The sequence below is a fragment of the Drosophila mojavensis genome, unplaced genomic scaffold (assembly GCF_018153725.1).
Source record: "Drosophila mojavensis isolate 15081-1352.22 unplaced genomic scaffold, ASM1815372v1 contig_36, whole genome shotgun sequence".
Classification (NCBI taxonomy): Eukaryota; Metazoa; Arthropoda; class Insecta; order Diptera; family Drosophilidae; genus Drosophila; species Drosophila mojavensis.
In genome coordinates this window covers 9,533,885-9,560,530 of record NW_025318858.1, presented here as the reverse complement: position 1 = coordinate 9,560,530, position 26,646 = coordinate 9,533,885, and the positions used below count along the sequence as shown (strand labels likewise).

The 26,646-nt window shown below is 36.9% G+C and overlaps 4 protein-coding genes and 3 long non-coding RNA genes across 14 annotated transcripts; 5 read left to right on the top strand and 2 right to left on the bottom strand.

The window, feature by feature from the left end:
* Positions 1-101: 101 nt before the first annotated feature.
* Positions 102-1,133, top strand: LOC116803895. Its single transcript, XR_004363908.2, has 3 exons — positions 102-354; positions 410-927; positions 1,000-1,133. It is a non-coding gene; the product is annotated as an uncharacterized LOC116803895 (long non-coding RNA).
* Positions 1,134-2,017: 884 nt separating this feature from the next.
* On the bottom strand, positions 2,018-3,106 carry LOC6576423. Its single transcript, XM_002002377.4, has one exon. The coding sequence runs from the start codon at positions 2,989-2,991 to the stop codon at positions 2,044-2,046; it is 948 nt and encodes a 315-aa protein (XP_002002413.2). The 5' UTR covers positions 2,992-3,106; the 3' UTR covers positions 2,018-2,043.
* Positions 3,107-3,687: 581 nt separating this feature from the next.
* Positions 3,688-4,864, top strand: LOC26527821. 2 transcript variants are annotated; one of them, XR_006357130.1, is made up of 3 exons: positions 3,688-3,912; positions 3,979-4,155; positions 4,227-4,864. XR_006357130.1 is itself a non-coding variant. In XM_015165169.3 (3 exons), the coding sequence occupies exons 1-3, from the start codon at positions 3,822-3,824 to the stop codon at positions 4,457-4,459; spliced, it is 480 nt and encodes a 159-aa protein (XP_015020655.1). In that variant the 5' UTR covers positions 3,690-3,821; the 3' UTR covers positions 4,460-4,864. The 2 variants fall into 2 exon arrangements, 1 of the variants encoding a protein (XP_015020655.1); XM_015165169.3 differs by having other exon boundaries at positions 3,690-3,891.
* Positions 4,865-8,378: 3,514 nt separating this feature from the next.
* On the top strand, positions 8,379-9,147 carry LOC26528618. Its single transcript, XM_015165168.2, has 3 exons — positions 8,379-8,512; positions 8,594-8,770; positions 8,829-9,147. Exons 1-3 carry the CDS (start codon positions 8,440-8,442, stop codon positions 9,038-9,040), a joined length of 462 nt encoding a protein of 153 aa, XP_015020654.1. The 5' UTR covers positions 8,379-8,439; the 3' UTR covers positions 9,041-9,147.
* Positions 9,148-9,994: 847 nt separating this feature from the next.
* LOC26527807 lies at positions 9,995-14,061 on the top strand. 3 transcript variants are annotated; one of them, XM_032729334.2, is made up of 6 exons: positions 11,426-11,552; positions 11,996-12,175; positions 12,241-12,366; positions 13,485-13,661; positions 13,720-13,842; positions 13,873-14,061. In XM_032729334.2, the coding sequence occupies exons 1-6, from the start codon at positions 11,480-11,482 to the stop codon at positions 13,965-13,967; spliced, it is 774 nt and encodes a 257-aa protein (XP_032585225.1). In that variant the 5' UTR covers positions 11,426-11,479; the 3' UTR covers positions 13,968-14,061. The 3 variants fall into 3 exon arrangements, with proteins under 3 accessions (XP_043864742.1, XP_032585225.1, XP_015020653.1); XM_044008807.1 differs by lacking the exon at positions 11,426-11,552 and adding an exon at positions 9,995-10,099 and having other exon boundaries at positions 13,720-14,061; XM_015165167.3 differs by having other exon boundaries at positions 13,720-14,061.
* A 2,538-nt stretch (positions 14,062-16,599) lies between these two features.
* On the top strand, positions 16,600-17,583 carry LOC26528395. The gene is made up of 4 exons (XR_001449386.3): positions 16,600-16,614; positions 16,711-16,876; positions 16,958-17,134; positions 17,196-17,583. It is a non-coding gene; the product is annotated as an uncharacterized LOC26528395 (long non-coding RNA).
* LOC6576422 lies at positions 17,584-26,607 on the bottom strand. 5 transcript variants are annotated; one of them, XR_006357182.1, is made up of 4 exons: positions 26,490-26,607; positions 26,143-26,414; positions 18,611-19,531; positions 17,584-17,605 (listed from the first exon to the last, which is right to left on the bottom strand). It is a non-coding gene; the product is annotated as an uncharacterized LOC6576422 (long non-coding RNA). The 5 variants fall into 5 exon arrangements; XR_004364010.2 differs by lacking the exon at positions 17,584-17,605 and having other exon boundaries at positions 18,505-19,136; positions 19,404-19,531; XR_001449385.3 differs by lacking the exon at positions 17,584-17,605 and having other exon boundaries at positions 18,505-19,531.
* Positions 26,608-26,646: the final 39 nt, after the last annotated feature.

Here is a 26,646-nt window from a genome sequence, read left to right as displayed (position 1 = left end):
ATTCATATGGAACAGTTTGTAACATCAAAGCTGGCCTTGACTGGATCTTGAAAATTTGAACGGCATATGGGTCTCCATACTCCGTACATATCGTCAGTACACAACTGCTGCTTCAAGCAGTAACACACATTCCAACTTTTTTTTTTAATAAAAAAAAAAAAAAAAAAAAATTATAAACGAAAAAAAAAGAGCTGTGAGCGAATAAGTAAAATAAATAATCCCTGCTTGAAGCATATTTTAGCATAAGTGAAAAGTGAACTATTAAAAAAAAAAAAAAAAAAAAAAAAAACCATAAAAAGAATGATAATAATAATAAAAATAATACAAAAAGGACTTCTTGGCAATTTCTTATATGTAAGTACGCAAAGTATAATAAAAATAACATTAATTTAATTATTTAATTCGAAAGGAACGGCAACCCTAACATGGGAGGTGAGCTCCCAGAGATACACTGTACACACCGTCTCTTACACTACAATACGCAATTCAGCTACACGCACACATTAACACCAACACCAACACAACACTACTGACTACACTAAAAAGCTTATACTACACACAAACTGTTTGATTCTTGGCCACACCATGAATGTACACTCAATACACTCAAATTGAATGGTTCAATACACTCAATACACTCAACTATACTCAACTATACTCAACTATACTCAACTATACTCAACTATACTCAACTATACTCAACTATACTCAACTATACTCAACTATACTCAACTATACTCAACTATACTCAACTATACTCAACTACACTCGACTATACCCAACTATACTCAACTATACTCAACTATACTCAACTATACTCAACTACACTCGACTATACCCAACTATACCCAACTATACCCAATCATACTCTACTATACTCTACTATACTCTACTATACTCAACTAGACTTTTGGCGAAGAGGTTACTGTGAGTATATTCGCGATTCTTGATTCATTCATATTATCTAACCCTTTCCTTACCACCCCCTTACCACCACAGCTAAACATGGTCAGCATCTTTGTCAATACTAATAGCTCGGAAAAGAAGAGTCATGGATCAGACGGCTGTCAAACACTAATATCTCTATATTCAGAATTGTATATTCGCAAATTAAATTTTCTATTACACCTGAATATCTGTTTTATATTTAAGGGAATACATGTCATATGCAATATATATAAATAATTATTCATATAAAATAAATGAATTAGACAATTGACAAATTGAATTTATTTGAATATATACTATATACATATACATATATATATATTTATGTATATATATATATATTTAGGTGTGCTAAATAAAACATGAAAATCAAATAAAATTATATTATATAATTATAATATAATATAATATAATTATAATATACAAACTCAAACTTAGCTTATTTCCTATGATTGCAATGCAATGAATATAAATGTCAAGAGAAGTAACGCTATAGAATATTAATTCTCAGCTCAGAAAATAAGATACGTCTCTATATTATATTTAGCCATAGATTAATAAGCTGTCGGGCTGTTAAAGGCTAATGCCTGACCGATAACTGGCTATAACTGTCCGCAAGTTCTTGATGGCTTAAGAGCAGGGTCATTAGCAAAAACAACACTTACAGACGCACACACACACCCGTTCACACATAGTGGCACGCCACATACCACACACACGCACACACACACACACACACACATACAATCATGTATTTGCAGTCCGCGTCAACATAATTGATGAGTTTTGCTTGTAGGCAACCTTCAAGCCAAAACCGAATATATCCTAGATGTGTCCTGCGGTTGCTACACATACACACGTAGCAAATGTGTGTGTGTGCGCTTGGGGTTGTAGGTAAATTGGCTTATTTTGTCGACAGTTTAAGCCCGCTGGGTATTTATTGAAATTTACTCGCTGTAGCGAAACACTTAAGTTGGCATTAGAAGCCCCTCGAGTTGTAGTCAAAGCATTTGATAAATGATTTCTAGGGTCAGCGTGTCGCCGTCGAATGAACTTATATACGGTTATATAAATATAAGTAAATGTATGTGTGTATTATAATGCAAGAAAAATGATAAAGGTAAATGCCAACAGAATGTTTAAGGAATTCGTAGTTGGGCACGCAACACTGAATGCGGGCATAGCATCTGCGACACGGGGAAGCCGCCTGTTCACCTCGCAGTTATTGATCATCGCGCGCTTCATGCTGTCGCCGGCAAAGGATCTGAGCAGCCGAGCTGCGTCCCGGCCGCACAGCATGGCGCTGCGCGTGTAGTAGCAGTCGAGCACATCATTGAAGGCCCTGCAGACCCTGGTCGCATTGCGCTTCTCATACCAATCGGCTGGGCCCTCGCACTCGATCATGTCGGTGCGCAGCTCCTTGAGGCAGTTGTGGGCCTCGTTAAGTCGCGCCTGGCGCTTTCGGTTGACTCCGTCGCAGACCTCCGACTTGTAGTAGCTCAGCCCATCAGCCAGCTTGCCATAGATGTTGTCCTCGGCAACGATGCAATTGCTTGTGGCGCTGCTGATGCGATCCAGCACATCGGATATCTCTTCACAGGACTCGACTAGCATCGGCTGCGCCAGCAGCAGGACAATGCGCTCCGGACTAATCACGTAGAGGCGTGCCAGCTGCATAACCAGCGGATTGTCATCGCACAGGTGAGTTTTCTGGCCAACGCTAGAGTCTTTGCCCCTCAACCGATAGCCGGGCGGACATGTGGCGGAGCTCTTGTCCTTCAGCTGATACCCAGGCGGACATACATGCGATTCGCCCTTACCCTGGATTGGCTTGCTTGTGGATGTCTCTGAGCCTGTGGCTGCGGGAGTGGCAGCTTTCTCTGAGCCAGCGGACGGTGGCACGTTTATAGCTGCGCCATGCCGACTGCTGTGCGGCTCGAAACCATAGCGATGAAAGTACCACGGAAACCATATCGCCAGTGTCGGCTGCAGTGGGGCCAGTACGAGCAGCATCAGCGGCAGGAGTCGCCATGCGATTAGCATTGTCCAGGTGCATATATATACATGTATATTTACAGAAATATGACTTATTGCAGGATTTTCTTTATTGTGGATTTTCTCAGGGTGAACTTTGTTTTACAAACTTGTTTATTTGAATCGAAATTCTCTTTTGAGTTTTCAATGTAAGTTTACATAAAAATGTCATGGGAATTTTACATGCAAGCCAGTTTAACCGTTAAATATAATATAAATACCAAATGTAGAGAATTATGCAGGTAGAATTATTCTAAAATTTTTCTTTTTTAAACGGAAGCTTAAGATTAGATATTGCTAACAATAATATATTATTGACTGAATATTACAAAAAAAAAAAGAAAAAAATTTAAAAAAAAAAATGCATTATAATATATATAATAATATAATTATAATATTAGAAATAGGAGCAAAATAATAATAATAACATAAAATATAGATTATTCAATAAATATTATATTATGAACTGTTTATATGCTTATAAATTATTGAAATTCTTTTTTTTATTAATTTAAAAAAATATTACATATTTTACTCTGTGTATTTCTCCTTGAAAACCCACTATTTGGCTATAATAAAAATTTAGATAAAATACCGTAATATAATAATAAAATAGGATATAATTAATCTAATAATTTAATAAAATTTCAATCGTATCTGTTAAGATAGCCTATAGTATTTAACTGATCTGAGCTGAGCTGAGTCGATTTAGTTCCATCCGTCAAGATGAAATTATACAAATCTAAGCAAACTGATATTAAATTATATTTTAATAAAATTTCGGTTTTTATAGTCGCTTAAATTGTTTACTCAAAATTTAATTTTATTCAAATTTAAGGATGGCTGGATTCCATACTTTGGTTTCCATTTTCATATATCTAAGCTTTGTATTACTCTTTTTAGTTCCCAGTAAGTTTTATTGATGCACAAGTAAAGAAACTAAAAAGTGAATAATAATAAAATAATTAGTAATTAATTAAAAATTCAATCCTACAGATATAAACGGCGAAGCTTGGTGTTTCAACTGCGAAATTTTAGCAGAGTGTGAAGTACACACAAATTTTAAAAAGTTCGCCAAGAAGGTTGATAAGGACAAGGTAGTTGAAAAGACAGGAAATGATCCTGCTAACCCCAACATGGATAGATGCCTGAAAGCGGGTCACACAATATCTGGTAGCTGCGCATTTGATTCATAATATTATATAATTGATTCTAAAAGCACACTATACACTACACTATATAAGGCACTATTTCGGATACCATATGCTCTGCTGGCGAGGATAGCATGTGCCACACGATAGCGGAGCACACAGAAGATCCGCTGAAAATCGGTATGCACTGTGCATCGTGCATGATCTTGTGCGGCTGTCCACGTAGAAGCCACTTACGCAAAGACCGCCGCAACGAAGAAAGTGCACTAAAAGAAGACGCTATAGTCATAACTATATGTCTAGCAGCATTTTACATGCTGATGTGAGACAATCCTAGACAACAATTTGAAGGCTATTGACATTTTCCAATTCGGTTCTACAGAGGATTAAGGCAATTTAGCCCTGTCTATACGTGCCTCTAAAATAAAATGTTTTTATTGGTTTTTTTTTTTTTAATTTTCTAAACGGTTTACATTGATTTTATTTTATATTTAAAGCGAAAAAATTAACTAAAGCTTGTCGCATAAAAAAAGAAAGGAAAATAAAATCAGTATGACAAGGAGGAAAACTCTAGATGCGGCAGACGACTAGAAGATCTCCTAAGTACGCTCTCCAAAGTTTGGATTAAGCATAAAATAAAACAAACCCAAATTCAATCACCGTCACAATCAAACAATCAATAATAACTAAATAGTTAAGTAGAAGAAATAAAAAAAATGTGAATAATCATATATCAGTAGAGGACTTGCATCAACATCTATTATGATTCGAGTCATCGCATCGAATTTTCTTTAAAAAGTAGTTCAGACGGTGTTCAGTGTATAATCTTAGTCATACCCGAATGGAGCCTTGCTTGCTTCATCAGCCTCAACTTTCCAGCATACAATTTATAAGCTGAAAAAAAAGCTTTCAGTGGACAATGTTGCTCTTACTTTAAAAATGGCATTTAAATTAAAAAAGAGGTAAGAAATATTCATTGGACTTGGCTCAGAGTAACATTTCGAATGCAAATCCAGAACGAACAGGCATAATCCTTTGCGAAATTATTGCAGAAATTGTGCGGGCAAGTGTTCCACTTGGAAAAGATGTAAAAAACGAAGAAGAGGCGAACACACAAATGAAATCGCATTTTATGCTGTCCATAAGGCGACCTTATCTTAGCCTCAGCTACTGCTGCTGCTGCTGCTGTTGCTGTTGCTGCTGCTGCTGCTGCTGTCTTTATCATTGCTCGCACCTTGGCGCACTTTTTGTGAATTGTCAAGGATATGGCGAGTGAATTTTATTAGCACTCATAAGTTGTAAAGTGTATTATGGCAAAGGAGCAAGGACAAAGCGACAAGCAGAACGCCAGACTGACTGACTGACTGACTGACTGACTAGCTGTAGATTTTTGTGCGTCCCCTCGGTTCATGTTAAACAGATTTTTATTGCAGTTTTTTATTTGCATTTCTTGTACTGGGATCCCGATACTTTTTCCCTTACACCGGATTTACTTTGTCGCATTTTTTTCATATATATATATATATATATATATATATTGTATATATACTTTCTTTTTATTATTTTTTAACATTTCGTTTCATTTTGTCGCTGTAGGAAATGAAATATTTTTGCATATAAAAAACATTTGACTTTTGACTTCCTGCTGTGACAATGTTCCTCGCGCTGTTTATGTGCCAGCCTCTCCACTTGCCTCTGTTTCATCTGCTGTCTCATCTTTATTTTATTTCTTGTGCTCCGCTCATATCCGCCACGTAATAAAATAACAAGGTAAATATGCAAAAGAGCAGAAATTTAAACAGCTCATGAATAAGAGAGATCATTCTGTAAAAGCAAAAGTCAGAGAAGGCGAGAGAGAGAGAGAGAGAGAGAGAGAGAGAGATAGAGAGAGAGAGAGCGAGAGAAAGAGAAGGGGATAAGCGCTTGGTCAGGTTATCGTAATCAACACATCATGAATCCGAATTTATATGAAATTTTATTTCTTCATTAATGAATTTCTTATCATTAATCTTTAGCAGCTTGTAATTTTCATCCTCAGTCAGTACCCATAACAATTACACGAATTGACCCAGGCAACGCTACATGTGAGCAGAGGGACAGAAAGAGAGAGAGAGACAGAGAGTGAGAGAGAGATTGATACTGAGTGTGTGTGGGAGTGGAAGAGCCTGGCAAATTATGTCATTAGGTTGCCTTGTTGAAATTTGTTCAATGAACTGTGTTAAATTTGTTGACTAATTGCGAATGTCCTGTGCGCTGCGCCTAGCTGGCCCACACGCCAGGATCCCAATGCCGCTGTTGCTGCTGCTTTTGTATTATGGCAAAAACTGACACGAGTCCGATATAAAAATTAATTGGATTTTTATGCGGCGAGCGATGACAATTACTTAATGCGAATGGAGTGGGGGCTGATGAATTCCATATTAAAGTAACAACAGCAAAAAAGTAGATAAAGACAGAAAGATATATGAACAAAGAAAATATACAGAGAAAACAGAGAAGAGAGAGTGAGCGTCTGACGAATTGATAGAGAGGACAAGTGGACAGATGAGTAGACACACTTCTACACCTGATCACAATATATGATCGAGTATATATGCATATAGAAACAGAGTCAAACTGTAATGGACAGTTGTCAGCGCCATTGAGTACATTTTAAGTGCATAAACTGCATGTTTTACAAGCATAATTTAATGCAATTAATTGAACATTAATAATGCACAGACAAAATGCAGTCGACTGACTGCAGCAGCAGCAGCAGCAGCAGCAGCAGCAGAAACAAACGATCCGTATAATTTATGAAAAACAAGAACTCTGATGAAATTTGATTAAAAATAATGTAATATATACACATTTACATATATTATACATACACATTTTTTTATATTGTTATAAATATTTTGATGGCTGGCTGTGAGCATAATTAAAATGTCAAACATGGCATAAATCATGTCCTCTGCACTGCTGGCTCGGCTTGTTAATGCTGTGTACTGGGCGAGCATTCTTATCGAATGCTAAAATTTTAATTGCATTTTCATTAAAATCAATAAAATGCAAAACATGCGCGAAGTATATTCACCCACTCTGTCTCTCTTTCTCTCTCTCTCTCTATCTCTCTCTCGCTCTCTCTCTGAGGAAGTGCTCTTTTTGCAACCGGCGCCCAAAAATGGCACTTCATTGCGCACAGAACTTTTACAGTCGGCCAGGTGCGAGTGCTTGAAAACGGAAAACTAATGAAAATGCTAGTAACTGCCGAGGCTGTAAAGGGCAATCGTAGGGCACTGTGGGTGCAGTGGCCAGTGCAAATGGAAATTAGATTGCCCCGACGCCAGTTTGCTAGACAAAACTTGATACGAGTTTTTACCTTGCCTCTTGTTTACTTGCGTTTTCTCTTTTTTTTTATATTTTTGTTGTATTATTATACCCTGGACTCTTAAAGAATGATTAAACTGTGCCCAGGCTGGATATGAACTAGAACGTAGAGTGAAGAAAAGCGTTTTACTTGGCATATCAATAACAATCAATTTTGAGCAATATTAATGATTGCAATGTAGGTCGAGACATGATAAAACTCATTGGAATCTATATCTTAGAAAGCTTATATAACTTGAATTAAAGCGATACAATTTCTTGATATTTTAGGGTGTTTAGGGCACATTTTAGATAAGAATATGAAAAGATCAAAAGATATAGTAACCAATATATTGTAGAGAATATTACTAGAAAATGTTTCTCTGTTTTATTTTTCAAGTCGATATTTATTGTTATATCAATGATTGGATTTAAATTAAAATGCAAAAATTATATAATTATAGATCTATAATTATGGTAGAGGGTATCTGCTAGGTGCTTATTTGCTAGCTGATTGCTGCTTGCTGAAGTGAGGCAAGTGGAGTCAGTGGGAGCAACAGAACGAGGAGAAGGCACAGGCAGAGACGGAACATCAATTGCTAGCGTAACTAGTTCAAGTTGCTTACAGTAATTATAAATTTACCTAAGGAATTACGCAAGCTCCTTGAGTGCAGTTGAAGGAGTTCACAGGTGCCGTCACAGAACTTTCCCCGGCAGTTGAAGGCGGCGGTGACTGTAGAGGCAAATAGCCAGTCAAGCTGTTTGCTTAAATTAAATAATTCATTCAACCCCCAATTTTATAATAATAATAATAATAAATTATAATATTAATAATATAATAATATATTACTTGAAATCCTTACAAAACTAAGTAAACTGCTCAAATATATTTAGAAGTTAATTCATATTGAATTCCAAATTTTTGACTCACTCTCATTTGGCATTTTAAAAAAATTTAATGATGGATGGACTCAAAATTTCAATATTTATTTTCATATATTCGAGCCTGACGTTTCTTTATTTACTTCCCAGTAAGTCACTATAAAGTGAAAATAATGCAAATAAAACATATACATTTTTGGTCTTGACTACAATTCAATTCAATTTTACAGATGTAAATGGCAATGCAGTATGTTTAAATTGCAAAGCTTTGAAAGACTGCAAAGTACCCGCAGATTTTGTAGCGTACGCTAAGGGCGACGAAGAGTCTAAACTAGTTGACAAAGCAGCAGATGATCCAGCTGACGTAAAAATGGATGTTTGTCTTGGACCTAAGAAAAAAATATCTGGTAACTGCGCATTTCTCTCCCATATTAGAAAATTTTTATTTTATTGCTTATATTTTAGGCACTTTAACAACTTATATATGCAGTGGTGGGACAGACGGTTACTGTCACGCGATTGCAAATCCAGGATCTGATAAGTTTACTCGTCAACTATATTGCGCAATGTGCCAGAGAAGGTGCCCTTGTGAAGGTAGACGCAGCAAGGGAACTAGAGCTAGAGAAACCGCTATATTTGTACCAATATGTCTAGCAACATTTTACATACTGGTATAATACATTCTTATCATTATTTATGACTGAGTCTAGAGCTCTCAGTAAATTGGGGTGCATAGCTGAAATGTAAATAAATGAAGTTCAAACGGTGCTTAATCAATTTTAAATATGTAAATATGTTTCTTTTAAACGAACAGTGAATTTCTAATCAATAGTCGAACATCATGATTGTCAAACAACCCTGATCTAGATAATATATACCTGTAAAATACATGTTTAGGGGTCCCGACTCCAAGCCACTATCTCAGATCGGATGTACAGTCACTCAAGCGATCCTCATGGTTATCTGTGCATAGCTGGGAGGCGAAGCGAAGGTTGACGCTGGTCGATATGGGAGCCAATGCTTAAAGCCAGGATCTTGCACAAATTAAGGATGTGTATCAACTTAAGCCTGTGCCACCACCGAAAATGCAGTAAGTGATGATCCTCAAACGTACTTGGAGGCCTGCCATGGTTTTAAGGGGACGCGAGCAGCTGCAGCATTAGCCTAAGAGCCACTTCCGCAGGATGTCATTTCCGCTCACTGAGGTCCTAGAATGCAGCACCTGTCAGCCCAGGAGCAAACATTTCCAAAATCGTATGTTTCTTCAAAGTCCGAGGTCGGTCGAAGATTTCATTTAGTCAGTTCCATTTTTCTATTCATCTAGGGCCCCTGCACACGTTAGTTCACGATTGGTCGGCAGCTCAATCGCTATCCAGTAGGCCGATCGTTGAGGCTGTGTGTTAACTTGAAATACCAGGTCTCTATAAGAGCAACGTAGTGCAACCTTGTTTTCGTAGCCCCATCCCACCCTCATTTGGCTCATAAAAAATATAGTAAAAAATAGTATAAAATCGCACGATCAGAACAATCTGAAGGTATAAATATCTACTTAAAATCCTTGCAAATTTTAGTAAACTGTTCAAAAGTATTCAGAAAAGAAAATGAAGTCAAAATTTTTGACTCATTCTAAGTTTTTTTCTTATTGGACATTGTTAAAAAATTGTATGACAGCTGGACAAAAATTTAAATTTTAATTTTCATATATTCGAGCCTGACGAATCTTTATTTAGTTCCCAGTAAGTAAACAATAAAGCAAATAAAACAAATATACTTTTGTTCTCGAATGACTACAACTTCAATTACAGATGTGACGGCTGGTGATGCCGTATGTATAAAATGCGAAGGTTGGCGAAAATGTTCAGTTCCTGTCGGTCTTTTATCGTACGCTGATTTTGAAGATCATCATCGTGTAATTGACAAAACAGCAAGTGATCCTGCTGACGAAGAATTGGATGGTCTTAGCCCCAAAAATAAATATCTGGTAACTGCACATTTCTTTCCCATAATAGAAAATGTTTAGTTTAATTGTATGCATTTATATTTTAGGTATTATAAAAGGAGTTATATGCAGTGGTGGGACAGACGGTCTCTGTCGCCCGATTATTTCGAAAAGCAGTCTAGCGCATGAATATAGTAGTTGCCGTGGGTGCTGGTTAAGGTGCCCTTACAATGGTAATTTCAACAAGGGAACTGTTCTAAGAGAATCCGCTTTACTTGTAGCAATATGTCTACCAGCATTTTACATTATGGTAACAAATTCTTATAATTATCTAGCATAGTACTCTCAGTAAGTGGGGTGCATAGCTGAAAGCTAGAAATATTAATAAATGTAGTTCAAACGGAGCTTAATGAATCTCAAATATGTATATAATATATTTCCATTGCATGAACAGTGAAATTCTAAGCAATAATCGAACATGTTTGTCAAACAACCCTGATCTGGGTAATACATACCTTCTACCTGTAACATACATTTGAACAATATCATTTTAAGATGATTTGCCTGAAAGTTATACATACAAATTATATTTAAATAGATATAAGAACAAGTAAGAAGACTTTAGTCAAGTATATATATGTATATGAAAAACCAACAAATAAAATTTTGCCACAATGATCTTTCCCAAATAGCAAGTCAAGATTTTTCGTTAAATTAAATTATTCAATAGACACAAAAAAAAAAAAAATCCCAATATATATATATATATATATATATATATATATATATATATATATATATATATATATATATATAATTAAAATTAAAATTAAAATATTAATAAAATAATACAATATTAATATATTATAAGCAAATAAATAATTATATGTTATAAGCTTTCATATATCTACAATAACCATAAGACATTTTTTTATTTGTAAGCATAAATGAAATACTATTTACATATTGATTTTAATAACTGTATTTTTATTTCTATATTTTTTTGGTTTAATGTATAAAATCGCACGATTACGACAATCTGAACGTATAGAAAATAACCACTTGAAATACTTAAAAATCTAAGCAAACTGTTCAAAAATATTTAAAAGAGAATTTGAACTCCAAATTTTTGACTCATTCTCAGTAGTTTTCTCATTGGACATTGTTAACAAATGTTATGATGGCTGTACTCAAAATTTCAATTTTAATTTTCATATATTCGAGCCTGAAGTTCCTTTATTTAGTTCCTAGTAAGTAAACAAGTAAGGAAGCTCTAGTCGAGACTACCCGACTACGAGATCCCCTGAACCCTTCGAGCAATAGCTTTAAAGATGTAGGAGATATAAATTTATTACTGGCTTTCGATAATGTTTTTAATCGATAACAAAATAACGGGGCAGCTTATCGTCCGTGCTGTACACGGACCTAGGAAAAAAATTTTCAAGTCTCTAGCTCTTATATCTTCTGAGATCGACGCGTTCAAACATACGGACAGACGAACAGAGCTAAATCGACTCAGCTCGTCGCCCTGATCAAGAGTATATATACTTTATGGGGTCTGCCACTCCTCCTTCTGCCTGTTAACAAAACTATTATACCCTGATTTCCCATTGAATATGGGTTCAGGGTATAAAAATAAAGCAAATAAAACAAATATATTTTTGTTCTCGAATGACTACAACTTCAATTACAGATGTGATGGCTGGTGATGCAGTATGTCTAAATTGCGAAAGTTTTCGAAAATGTTCAGTTCCTGTCGGTTTTTTATCGTACGCTGATTTTGAAGATGAACATCGTGTAATTGACAAAAGAGCAAGTGATCCTGCTGACGAAGAATTGGATGATTGTCTTAGCCCCAAAAAAAAAATATCTGGTAACTGCACATTTCTTTCCCATAATAGAAAATGTTTAGTTTAATTGTATGCATTTATATTTTAGGTATTATAAAAGGAGCTATATGCAGTGGTGGGACAGACGGTCTCTGTCGCCCGATTATTTCGAAAAGCAATCTAGCGCATGATGATACTAGTTGCCGTGGGTGCTGGGTAAAGTGCCCTTGCAATGGTAATTTCAACAAGGGAACTGTTCTAAGAGAATCCGCTTTACTTGTAGCAATATGTCTACCAGCATTTTACATTATGGTAACAGATTCTTATAATTATCTAATAGTTAGTATAGTACTCTCAGTAAGTGGGGTGCATAGCTGAAAGCTAGAAATATTTATAAATGTAGTTCAAACGGAGCTTAATGAATCTCAAATATGTATATAATATATTTCCATTGCATGAACAGTGAAATTCTAAGCAATAATCGAACATGTTTGTCAAACAACCCTGATCTGGGTAATACATACCTTCTACCTGTAACATACATTTGAACAATATCATTCTAGATCAGTTCGACGAGCTAAGTCGATTTGTCCCTGTCCGTCTGTCCGTACGTCCGTCCGTACAAGAATTTTTTTCCTATGGCCGTGTATATCACGCACATATCAAGTTTTTCTCTCGATAACTACTTCCGATATTTTATTATCGATCAAAAACCTTATCGAAAGCTAGTTATTTAATTATATCTCCTACACCTTTAGAGCTAGACTCTCCAAATTTTTTATGTATACTTATATGCATTTTATATAATTTCGATGTTCGTTGTAATTTACCCCCCACCTTTTTTTCCACCCCCTCACCATCACCTTGTGCTTTGGAATGTACATACTTTTGAATATTATGATTATGTTCTGAAAGTTTCATTAAGATTGTACGTCTAGAAATTAAATTATTCAACAAATAAATTCTTATAATGTTGCCCACACTGCAGCGCAGCCCAAGCGCAGTCGCTGCTTACTGCGCAGTTAGCAGAGCTCGTTATAATACGTGCGTGTGTATGTATGTGTGCCGAAAAGAAGTGAAGAGTGATTAGTATATCAGATTAGAGGGTTCAGGGTATCTCCTAGTCGAGCAGTCTCGACTACAGTCTTCTTACTTGTTTTAAGATGATTTGCCTGAAAGTTATACAAATTATATTTAAATATATATATATATATATATATATATATAAAAAAACATGTGAAGTATATATATGTATATGAAAAACCAACAAATAAAATGTTGCCACAATGAACTAAACACAAAAAAAAAATCCTTATAATATAGATATATATATATATATATATAATTTTACAGCTAAATATGATAGAGCAGTATGTTTAAATTGCAAAGCTTTGAAAGACTGCAAAGTTCCCGCAGACTTTGTAGCGTTCGCTGAGAGTGCCGATGAGTCTAAACTAGTTGACAAAGCAGCAAATGATCCTGCTGACGGAAAAATGGATGTTTGTCTTGGACCTAAGAAAAAAATATCTGGTAACTGCGCATTTCTTTCCCATATTAGAAAATTTTTATTTTATTGTTTATATTTTAGGCACTTTAACAAATGTTATATGCAGTGGTGGGACAGACGGTTACTGTCACGCGATTGCAATGGCAACAAATAATATGCGTACTCTTAATCTACATTGCGCGATGTGCCAGGAAATGTGCCCTTGTAGTGGTAGACGCAATGGAAGCAATGGAAGCAAGGAAAGCAAGGGAAGTGTTCTACGAGAAGCCGCTATATTTGTACCAATATGTCTAGTGCATTTTACATACTGGTATAACACCTTCTTATAATTATTTATCACTGAGTCTAGAGCTCTCAGTAAATTGGGGTGCATAGCTGAAATGTAAATAAATGTAGTTCAAACGGTGCTTAATCAATTTTAAATATGTAAATATGTTTCTTTTAAACGAACAGTGAAGTTTGTAATGGTCGCGAATTTCTAAGATTGCAAATTGCAGCGCATATCGTTTGCGATAACATTGTCGCCTGCGCTGCAATGCAAGAGAGAGAGAGAGAGAGAGAGAGAGAGAGAGCGGAGCTTTAGCGGAGACAGTGGGAGAAATCCGCTATATTGCATCCCGCTGCCCGAAGCATCGCTGAGAGCGAAACAAATGAGCAGAAGAACACTGGAATGTGGGCATATAAAACGCGGCCACATTGCCAGCTCAGCCTTTTCCGGCCTACATTCCATAGAAACCACCCACGGCGTGGTGTTCTAAAATTTTTTATATCTATCTAATGCAAATTTTTTCATCAAAAATCTTTTTTTGTGGCATACAAAAAAACAAACTACATTGTCGAATCTGGCCCATTGTCACCAGCTGGTCAGTCAATGACATTTATGTGCGCAGTCGCACGCGTTTAATTGCCGTGGGCAAAAAGAAGTGCGCGACCAGGCAATCGCAGGTAAATATTGGCAAATTAGCAAAATTAATCAATCTTAGTTTCCAGAGACTAAGTTCGGTTTTTGTATTTTGCAGCCCATATTATACTCCTAACCTCTGGGCCAGCAAAGGCCACATGTACATACATATATGCAGAGGTTAGGGCTATATAAAAAAAAAAATCTAAGCCGAAGAGCAAGACGGCGAGGGAGTTAATAACTATGTAATAGTGTAATGGAAAAAAAAAAAAACAAAAATAAAGATATATATATATATATATATATATATCTTCTTCTTCTATATTCTATTATATATATAAAAGAGAGTTGTGTAAAAGTGTACCGTGACTTATAACTTGATATGTGCTGGACCAATTTTCATAGTTTTTGATTTGTTGGATTTGTCTCCGCCACGAGTAGGATAGTAGATCTTAAAAATGCTGAAAAAATTTGACGAATACTTGAAAAACGCGGTTTTTTCCCTAAAGATTCAAATTTCCATTGATACTCAGTAGGCTTGATAACAGTGTCAGTTTTCGGTCCTGCTCTCATATTATACAATAGTATTTATTTGTTTGTCTCAAACATAAATTTGTGTAAATTATTTATATTCATATTTCTCGATTGTTTAATGTGGTTTTGTGCGAGGGCAGTATTACTATTAATAAAAATGCCGCGTCCTAGAAGATCTAATCTTTCCCGGCGGACCCATAATGCAATTAGGCATCAATTATCTGACGAAGAACGAGAAATTGCCCGAGAAAGGCGCCACGTTAGTACCCAGCAAAGAAGGGCCTTAATTCGTGCTTCTCAAAGAGAGGCAGCCCGTGAAACGGCAATAAGAAATGGTTCAAGGATTGATTTGAATCGAGAAGCGTTTCGATATGATTGCACCATTGACTATAGCTTGAATCGTTTAGTTTGCATTGGTCCAATGGACGTTGTTTACCAGCATTGTGGCGCATTGAAGTTTGCTGGTGAAACGCCCGGTTTGTGCTGCCTTAGTGGTAAAGTTACATTGCCATTAGTGGTACCGCCACCAGAGCCATTGCGTTCCCTGCTTTATGGCGAAACACTAGAATCACGACATTTTCTAGCGAACACTCAAAAATACAATGCCTGTTTCCAAATGACATTTGGGGTTGAAATTATTGGAGACGGATATAATCCGACATTTAAGGTAATTTACGTTAAAAATTTTATTTTCTGTGATTGTAAAAAAAAAAATAATAATAAAAATATTTGGAATAATGTAGTTTGTTAGATTTTTGTAAAAAGTGTTTGTAAATCTAACTATAACTATGGCTTTGAATTTAAAGATTCAAGGCCAGATTTGCCATCGCATTGAATCATTGCAACCTATTGAAGATGCACAGCACAAATTCTTGCAAATATACTTCATGGGCAACATGGAAGAACAACTTGACCGGCGTCAAGAAATCAACACAGCTATGAAAAGAGCAATTCTCCAAGATTTGCATGCTTAGAAATTTAAAGCAACCAAAACTGTGCAATGGAACGCGTTTGGTGATAAGAAAACTGATGAGCAATGTGATTCACGCGTCGATACTCAAAGGAAAATTTAAAGATGAAGTTCTTATTCCTAGGATTCCGATGATCTCAACAGATATGCTCTTTGAATTTAAACGAATTCAATTCCCGCTTCGTCTTGCCTTCGCCATGACGATCAACAAATCACAGGGCCAATCTTTGACTATTTGTGGCCTCAATCTAGAAAATGCGTGTTTTTCTCATGGTCAATTGTACGTGGCATGCTCACGTGTTGGCAAACCATCCGAATTATTTGTTCTTGCACCCGACCAAAAAACGAAGAATGTCGTTTACCACAAGGTGCTTGAATGAAAATCCGATTAATAAATTAATCAGAGTGTATCCCAACCTGAACAACATAGCTTTCAACAATTTTTTACCTAGAAATAATGGATAGGGCAATGTAACGTTTGCCGGGCCAGCTAGTATATTATAAGTAAATAAATAATTATATGTTATAAACATTCATATATCTACAATAACCATAAGACATTTTTTTATTTGTAAGCATAAATGAAATACTATTTACATATTGATTTTAATAACTGTATTTTTATTTCTATATTTTATTGGTTTAATGAAATACTTAAAAATCTAAGCAAACTGTTCAAAAATATTTAGAAGAGAATTTGAACTCCAAATTTTTGACTCATTCTCAGTTGTTTTCTCATTGGACATTGTTAACAAATTTTATGATGGCTGTACTCAAAATTTCAATTTTAATTTTCATATATTCGAGCTTGACGTTTCTTTATTTAATTCCCAGTAAGTCACTATAAAGAAGAAATAAAGCAAATAAAATATGTACATTTTTGGTCTCGCATGACTACAATTTAAACTTTACAGATGTAAACAGTGAAGCAAACTGTTTAAATTGCAAACATTTGAAAAAATGCAAGACTCCTGCAAATTCTTTAATAATCTCTGAGTACGAAGATAAGCCAACTATAATTGCCAAAACAGCAAGTGATCCTGCTAACCCAGAATTGGATGTATGTCTTGGCCCAAACAAAAAAGTAAACGGTAACTGCGCATTTCATTCCCATATTAGAAGTTTGTTTTATTGTATGCATTTGTATTTTAGGTACTTTACATGGTGTTGTATGCAGTGGTGGGTCAGACGGCATCTGTCACACGATTGCATCGAAATCAGTTTTAATGTATGACGAAGCTACATATTGCTTAATGTGCCAGATAATGTGCCGTTGCAAGGGAACTGTTCTAAGAGAAACCGCTATACTTGTAGCCATATGTCTAGCAGCATTTTACATTCTGGTATAACAGTTTCTTAACAGCAATTTGTGGACTATACTCATCTGCTACTCAGTAAGTGGGGGTGCATAGCTGAAAGCTAGAAATGAAAAGAAAAGTAGCTCAAGTGGTGCTTAATAAATTTCAAATATGTTAATATGTTTCTTTTAAATCAACAGTGAATTTCTAATAAATAATCGAATAGAATGTTTGTCAAACAACCCTGATCTAGATAATATATACCTTCTTCCTGTTACATACGTCTTAACAAAACCATTTTAAGATGACTTGAAAATTATACAAATTATATTACAATTGCAAAAATATAAATACGCGAAAAATGATTGTTCGAAATACGCGAAAAATGATTGTTCGAAGGGTTCAGGTGATCTCGATGTCGAGCAGTCTCGACAAGAGCTTTGTTCCTTGTTTTATTTGTAAACAAATGAATGAAATACTATTATTGATTTTAGAAGCTGTATTTTTATTTCTATATTTTATTCGTTTAATGTATAAAATCGCACGATCAGGACAATCTGAACGTCTAAATATCTACTTGAGATACTTACAAATCTAAGCCAACAGCTTCCAAATTTTTGACTCATTTTCATGCCTTATGACAAGCATTTAAAAAAAAAAATTAGTGATGGCTGGACTCAAAATTTCAATTTTAATTTTTATATATTCGAGCGTGACGTTTCTTTATTTAGTTTCCAGAAAGTCACTATAAAGAAGAAATAAAGCAAATAAAACATACATTTTTGGTCTCGAATGACTACAAATTCAATTCTACAGGTGTAACTGGTGAAGCAGGATGTGTAGATTGTCCACATTTGACAAACCGCAAACAAAAAAAAATAGTTGGTAACTGCGCACTTCTTTCCCACAATAGAAAATGTTTTGTTTTATTGTATGCATTTGTATCCTAGGTACTTTATTTGGTGTGGTATGCAGAGGTGATACAGGCGGTCGCTCTCACGCGATTGCTAACCATTCAGACGATATAAATGGGCATTGCTTTGCATGCTTGATATTATGCCGTTGCAAGGGATACTTGTGGCAATATGTGTAGGTCTGAGTATGCTCTCAGTAAGTGGGGGTGCATAGCAGAAAGTTAGAAATGTAAATAAATGTAGTTTAAATATGTCTTTTAATAATCTTTTAATGAACAATGAATTTATATGGATTCATAATCGAACAGCATGTTTTGTTTGTTTGTCAAATAACCCTGATCTAGATAATATATACCTTCTGCCTGTTACATATGTCTTAACAAAACCATTTTAAGATTGTACAAATTATATTACTATTGCGAAAATGAATTAAAGTTTGGCTTAACATTTTGTAATATCTTAGCCAGAGCTCGGTAATTATCATGCAAGCTCGTTGAGTGCAGTTGATGGAGTTCACAGGTGCCGTCGCCAAACTTTCCCCGGCATTACGGTGCATGACGGCGGTGACTGTAGAGCCAATCAAGCTGTTTGGCCAACTACTTGGGGCCATGGCGTAACAGGGAATAATATTATTGATAGATTAAGAATGGGTCGTTACTGTGGGGTCAAAAGTGGGCTGACGAGCATGCTCTCAATTGTTGCCATAATCGGGGCTCATCTAAGATGAGTAAAGACTCGGCTCGGGTTGTGCCAGGTGCAGTTTAGTTTATTTGCGTGCGGCCTCCGCATCTGCAGCAACTCGTGAAGCAAAGACAACAACTGCAACAACATCGACGAAAAATGTCGCTTGGAAACTTCAATTGGCAAGCAGTTTCAAGTCACTGAAAGAAAAAGAAAAACTTGCAGTAAATTTATATTCCGTTCTCTTTAGGCGATATCCTTTTTTTCGTATCCTTTTTGCCAGATGCCATACTGAGACCGTCTGATCCAAAAGCTTTTTTACAAAAAAGGAAAGGCAATGTCCAAATTGCGAATAGGCCACCGAAGCATTACGTTAACTAAGTCTTGGCTCAAAGTCTGCGGCTCTGCGGATTTGCTTCGGCTTTAACACTTTTCACTTCACTCTGCCTTAGTCTCACTTCATTCACCTTTCGCTTTGTTTCTGCCCAATGCTTTTAGCTTTCGGGTTCTGGTCGATTTTCCAATATCTTCGACATTTTTACCTTTCCACCACTGCTTCAGACTGTTGTTACGTTTCCATTGCAATTGGTTTCACCTAAGGATATTTGAAAAGAAAAAGCCATTGAACTTTTTCTTCCACATCGAATGAATTAAAAAAAAAGGAAAATGACAACCATGAACTGAATGCATTTGACGGCTTGAAAAATTCGATAGGCTCAACTAAACTAATTAAAAGATCTTCATTCTAAAGTATGCGTTGTTAAGTTAAGTTTATACATATGGGACTTTTTCTTTTGCCCCTCATACTTATGTTACGTTCATACATAGTAATTTAAATGAAAAAAGTATAAATAGATAAAAGAATAGATTATTAATTATAGTATACAGAATATTTCCTAATTAAAATACAGAGCTGAAAACAGAAAATTGAAAAAAAAAAGGAATTCTGCTGTGCGTTCGCCACGATTGAGTGATACTAAGTGTTTAACTGAGAGAGTGCGACATCTCTTTGCACAGATGCCAATGCAATAACAATTTAAGATTAGCTACTCAAATAGCTCCAGCCAATGAGTGGGTCTGCAACACATTCATACATATATAATAGTACGCTCGATCGCCAACCAAAAAAAAAAGAATAAAACGCATGCGCACGAGCGAGATGGCGATACCACGACCACTCTCAACCAGCTACATATATAAATGCATGTGTGTGTGCATGCACAGTCGATGTGCATGTGTGCACGCGCTCTCAGCTCAACTGTTAGAACAGTGCACTGCAGTGTCTTAATCATCCTGATGTTATAGTTGTCTCTCTTGCTCTTTCACATATAGAATAATTCTGCAAAAACTCAAATTTTGAACCCAACGTAATGACACGCACATGCGTGTGTGAGTGTTAAATTTTTGCAGTTACTCATAAATCGGGCTGCTCTCTGCCAACTGTGGATTGTGTTTGTCTTGAGGTAGCGGTGAAGCTGCTCTATATGCTTTTTGGCATGCGGGACAGTGGGGCTACATTTCAATTAAAAATAATGTTTGCTATTATTATACATTACATTATACATTATTTACTATGCCGACTGCTAAATAGCTACCATTCTCCCTGTCTCTCTATCTCTCGCTGTCTCACTCACTCGCTCGGGCAATTCCACAGCGTAGGCAGCAGCTCGACGCTTAAATGGCGCACTTAACTTTGCGAGCGAAGTTCAGATGAAAATTATGGCCAAGTTGGGCGAAAGTGGGCTAAGATTTCGAGGTGCTCGCAACTTATCCTAAATTACAATCACTTAAAACAGTTTTAGCAGACATTATGCACTCATTTTAGACTTCCGTCTAATTTACATGCTATTTAAATTATGTTGCCAGTGCTCCAGCAAGAAGCCAACAGCCAACAGCCAGCAGACAAGCCGAGCAACCAATATGGAGCAGCTTCATCAAAATGCCTCATTCAACCAGGTCTTGGGTCCTTGGGTCCTGCGCTTTGTGTCTGCTCAGTCCTTTTTGCTGTTCAAACTTGCAGCAGCTGTTGCCGCAGCTACTTTGTAAAAACTTTTGCATGGAATGTGGGTGGGTGGGGGCTGGTCTGGTCTGGTCTGAGCTGAGCTGAGCTCCACTGCTACGACAGGCTCTTGGCTAAGCAGCAGCAGCAGCAGCAGCAGGAAGAGTGGCTGCAACTGCATAAAATTTCGCCAATATAATTTTAAAGAGCAGGCCACGGCGGCAAGTGGCTTCCTGTCCTGTCCTGTCCTGTCCTGTCCCGTCCTGTCCCGTCCTGTCCCGTCCTGTCCTGTCCTGTCCTGTTCCATCCTATCCTGTGGCTCTATCTGTCTGTAAGCTTTTGCAATAAAAATGAATTAAATGCAATGAAGCAGCAATGCCTCCATTGGCTCCACTGCCTCCATTGCTGCTGTTGCTCATCCTGTCGCTCCTGTTGCTCACATCCTTGCTGCTCACGCCTCGGGCGGCGCGCAAATTGTTGCAACAAAGTGTGGAGCACCCCCACCCCACCCATTCACCGCCCTTCGCCCTTCGCCCGTCGACCCGCCACTTCGTCTTCGCTGAGCCGCCAGCAACTGGTGTCAGTTTTTGTTACAGCTAGAACTCAGGTAGAGCAGGAGCTAAGTACAGGGACAGTACATAGATTCGTTTACAGCCGGTGCTGGTTCGCTATTTGCCACGCCCACGCCCACGCCCACGCCCAGCGCTTGCTGCATTTAATGGCAATTTGTAGTCGGTGGGCGGCCAGGCGTTTTACCTCATGCAAATTTGTGGCTTATAGTTTATCAAGAACAACGCCCCCAACGCCCCCTCCACAGAGTCGAGGCATGCGAAATGCGTAAGTTTTGCATAAGCTGCGTAGGTGCTTGCTAGTTAGGTTCTGCCATGGCGATAGAGCTGGAGTTGTGGTGCGTGAGAGTGGGGGGTGGCAGGAGGGCATGCTGAGGATCTGTGCATTCCTGGCCTTTGTTGCGGCTTTTATGGCTTTCAAGTTGCGAGCCGCGTCAAGCAGCATTTTTGACTAGGTTAAGTGAAATGAAGTTATTTAAGAGAGAACGTGGGCGGCTGGCGCGTGAGGCGATGTGCATGGGCGTGGCACTCAATTTCGAAAGTCCTTGCCTGCTAGACCGGGTCAAATGAGAAGTTGTTTTGGAATTTTTATGAGTCCCGCCAAGGATGAAACTATTTGATAAGCTGCCATTTAATACAACACAATTTATATGAATTATGCTATAAAGGCAGCAAATACCTAATTGAATTATCAAAAATAAAACGAAGAAAACTATGCAAATTGTGATATGAAAAACAAATCAAATTTAAAGTAAATAATATATTTAATCAAGTGACTCAGGAAAATGTACATCAATATATGTAGATAGGCAACGTAGCCTCTGCCTTGAGATGGGTGAAGACCGGAAAGTCTTTCCCTTGGAGTCAACCTTATCTTAATAAATACCCCATACTTGAACAAATTTCTAAATGAATTGAAACATTTATTATTCCCTTCAAAAAAAAAAAAGCGGAGAATGCTTAAATAAAATTTTTATAATTTATTGTTAATAATTTATACACATAAATGCAAAGCACTTTCAAATGAAAATTCAATTGTTCGCCAACGAAAACAATTGAAAATAAGTTGAGCAATGAAAGAAAAGAAGGAAAACAACAACAACAATTGTTACAAATGTATTTAATGTGACGATCTGTCTAATAATATGCATAAGCTGCGCCCTGTGGCAAATAAACGCAGTCGAATAAAAATGGAAAGTAGCTGCTACATTTAAGTAGTTGCTGGAGAATAGCAGTGGGTCATCTGGGGGTTACCGAGAGAAAAACTTTCGACTTTCGACTTTCTACTTTACTTTCGACTTGTATTTCGCTGTCGTCTCTCTCGGCTGACTTTGCTTCGACAGAGCCGGGCACAAAGTGCGTCCCACATGGCGTATGAAAGTTGGCGCAACAAGAAAAAAAAAAAAAAAAAATACTGAAAAAAATACAAAGCTGAAATGAACGAGGGAATTTTGTGCTTAATGTTGTTCCTTTTGTTGTTGTAGTTGAAACAAACAAAGAATGCAAAATTGCACTGAGCTATGCAAATTTGTTGTTGTGCTTTTTAGTCGCGTCTGCAGCAATGGGAATGGCATAGCAGGAGGCCAGAGCCAGAGCGGGGAGGAAGCGGTAGGGCGAGGCAGGAACTGCAGCTGGGGTAAATCAAAGCCAATGCTCAAGTGAAAGCGGAAAGTGAACGAATCCGAAGAGCGAACAGTGAATAGCGAAAGAGAACAAATCTTGCTTAAAAAATTATAGACGACTACGTAATACTCTCTTCAGGCACTACTGAGCTGCGAGTGAACTCTCTATGAAGAGATTTTAGTTATTTATGTATATAGAAAGAGATTTTGTGCAACAGCTTTGTGGCTGCATTAATGGACTCATTAGAATGAGCTAATGAACTAGCTCATGAGCCAGAGAGAAAAATTGATCAGAATTGTTCATGTAGGCTCCATTGCCTAGCTAATGAATTTTTGAATATTTTCATATATGCTCTAGTGGGTTCCTTGCGCGATTCCTGTTAGTGGAATCTGGCATTAACAGAAAGGAATTCTCTATCTCCCTTTAAGGTCCTCAAGGTTAATGTGACCGATATTTACTATTTTCGAATATAGCATTGTTTTATTTATTTTTTTATTTATTTGCTATTGTAGAAAACATTTTTTTATCTGCATATTTATTTATTAAGCATTGGAGTTTAAAACTAACTTAGAGTTTGGCACTGGCGCCTTCTGCTTGATAGCATTATTTATAATATTAAATTGCTTCAAATTGATTGACTTTGCGAGCGAAGATCTGTAGTTAAGATCACATTGCAGGCGCTCATTGATGGCTAGAATTCGAGTGGAAGTCAGCAGCTGAGACCCCACGCCTTACACTAGCCTGGAGTTCGAGGTGGAGCTCAGAGATCCAGCTGCATGCATTGGCCTGGCTCAACTCAAAATCGAAAGGAACCGAAGCCTCAGAAGCTCAGAACGAGAGGGAGGTAATATAAAGCGAAATCGAATAGAATAATGCATGATCTGAAATTCATCATTGAATCAATATACCCATTTCGCACACTGTACACAGTATTAAGGAAGAGCAAACTTGCCTGCTGCCTGTTGTGTGTCCTCTTATGCCGTTGTCCTGTGGCGAAACAGGAAAACGTGAGGCAGCTGCTGCTGCTGCTGCTGCTGCTGCTTCTTCTTCTTCTTCAGCTTGGAGCGCTTCACTTTCTGTGCTGCGCCTTTTTCTTTGTTGGTTGTCGCTTTGCTCTTTACCATTATTTCCGCATGCCTTATGCATGTTCCATTTGTGCTGCTCTTGTTGTTGTTGTTGTTGCTCGTCCTGTGGGGATCCTCAGAATTTGTTGGCCAACATCTCGGGCTTGCTTGTATTGTGCTGCTGCTGCTGCTGTTAGCAGCTATTTGTTTGATTGTGGACATATTTGCATGCTGGTATAGTTTTTATTGGCACAACGTTGACACTGATAAGTTTCCCCCGAGAAACTCTCTCTCTCTCTCACACTCTCTCCGTGTCCCTGTCCCACTCCCGCTATTTCACATTTATGTTGCCTGCTTGAAATTAAATAACAAAAGGGAGGCGCATATGAAAAGGGACGAAGAAAGAGAGAGAGAGAGACAGAGAGAGAGAGAGAGAGAGAGAGAGAGATAGGCAGAGAGAGTGAGGTAGGTAGAAAAACAGCTGCTCACTTGAATATTAATTAATGCTTTTGCATTTTGTTTTTGTGCCCTGAACGCATTGAAAATTGCAATTCAGGGTATATTGACTTTGTTAAAGCATATGTAACAGGCAAAAGGAGGCAGAAGCATATCATTAGCAAATGTAACAGGAAATAAACGATATATTCTTGATTCATGATCAGCATGATCAGCGAGCAGAGTAAAGCTAGCGTTGTCCGTCTGTCTGTCCTCCATCTCATTTTCCATCGAACATTTAATATCAAATTTGAAGTCTTTACCAACTGACTTCAGCTGCTTATTCAGATTATTACATTTAGTCTTCTCTGTCAGCATAAAGTTCGGATTATGGGTAGGGTATACCCCAGTCGGCCATTTCCTTGTCTCGTAATCTTTTTTTGTTTACTCGGTGCTCGTTATTTCAGCTGCCCCTTGGCTCTTGTCATTCGATTTGCATAGTAAACATTTTGTCTGAATTTGACCACTGTGGCACACATACACTTATACACAAACATTGTCGGACACACCCACACACGCGCTTATTATGCAGAAGTGTATTGAGAATGTGAGAGGCAGGGTATATAACACAATTGCTTGTTATTAATATCAAATAATATAATATATTCCAGCATAATAATAATTGAAATGTTAGTAATTATGAAAATGTAACAAAATATGTGCTTATATATTAAATAAATATGTTAGGTATATAATGTCAGGGATCATTAAATTAATGTGGATAATAGTAAAAAGATTGTTGTAAAAAAGAATATATTTATATTAAAATAAAATTAATATAAGCATAGAAAACGGAAATATTTATATTAAATGATTATTTCTATTAAAATATTATATAAAATTTCATTCGCAAGAGAGAATACAAAGCTCTTATTATTCCCACCAAATATGATCTTTAGCTTAACCTAATTTTAGATCTACTTGAATGTCTGCTTAGTATTATTTTTATATTAGCACTTGAACTGCATATTTATGCATGATTTTATTAGTTATTTATTTAAAAATTCCACATTCATTTCGACTCTATTATTGAATTTTCTTCTGATGCGTTACTCTATCGTTTATCTTTCAAGCGACCGACTGCTAAGCCAATTTATTTATAAACGAATTCTCAGTCATTCACACAGACACACCCACATGCCCACACACACATACCCACACAAATAAATGCAAGTCAGAAACAAACATTGAAATTGAATCGCAATCTGATAGACAAAAGGCAAACGACATACAAAACAAACAGAAAAAAAAAACAGAAAAAAATGGGAGGAGCTGAAAAAAAATTGTTGCCTTAAAAGAGAAAGGTGTTCGAGACAAGCTAGTTGTTGTACTTTTTGCAGCAGCTGTGTTGTGCATGCCAAATGGAATTGAAAATATGTGCAAACCCAAATACGCACACAGATATATATAGAGATAGACAGGAAGAGAGAGGGAGGGGGAGCATTCGCCTACTCACGTTTAGAATGTCGAGTCCATTCATTAGTCGCCATTCACTCAAGCATCGCATTGCGCATACGCCCCGACGTCTGTTGCCGCTTTATGCCCAATGTTATTTCTGCAAAGCCAGAAGGCAGCTCAGCTCACAGTTATGACTAAGCAAACACACACACACACACACACACATACACACACATGCATGCATGCATATATGGCCAATAGTCATCAACATATTCGGTTACATTTGTGGCAGCCGTCATATGAAACGCATTTTCGTGCCTGCACAGCTGCCTAATCAAATATTTATTTGAGCCAAACAGCTAAACAGGTGCGAATTTTCAAATTTCCACAAATGGCTTAGCTTACCTTCTGCTTCTTCTTTTGCTTTTCTGCTCAAGAGTGTGTCGCACATTTAATTTGTTTATTTATGTTTATTTGTCACAATTCGGAGAGCGCCTCAAGTGCTTGTTTTTTTTTTTTTTTTTTTTTTCGTTTGTATTGTTTCTTTTATTTTTGCTCATTT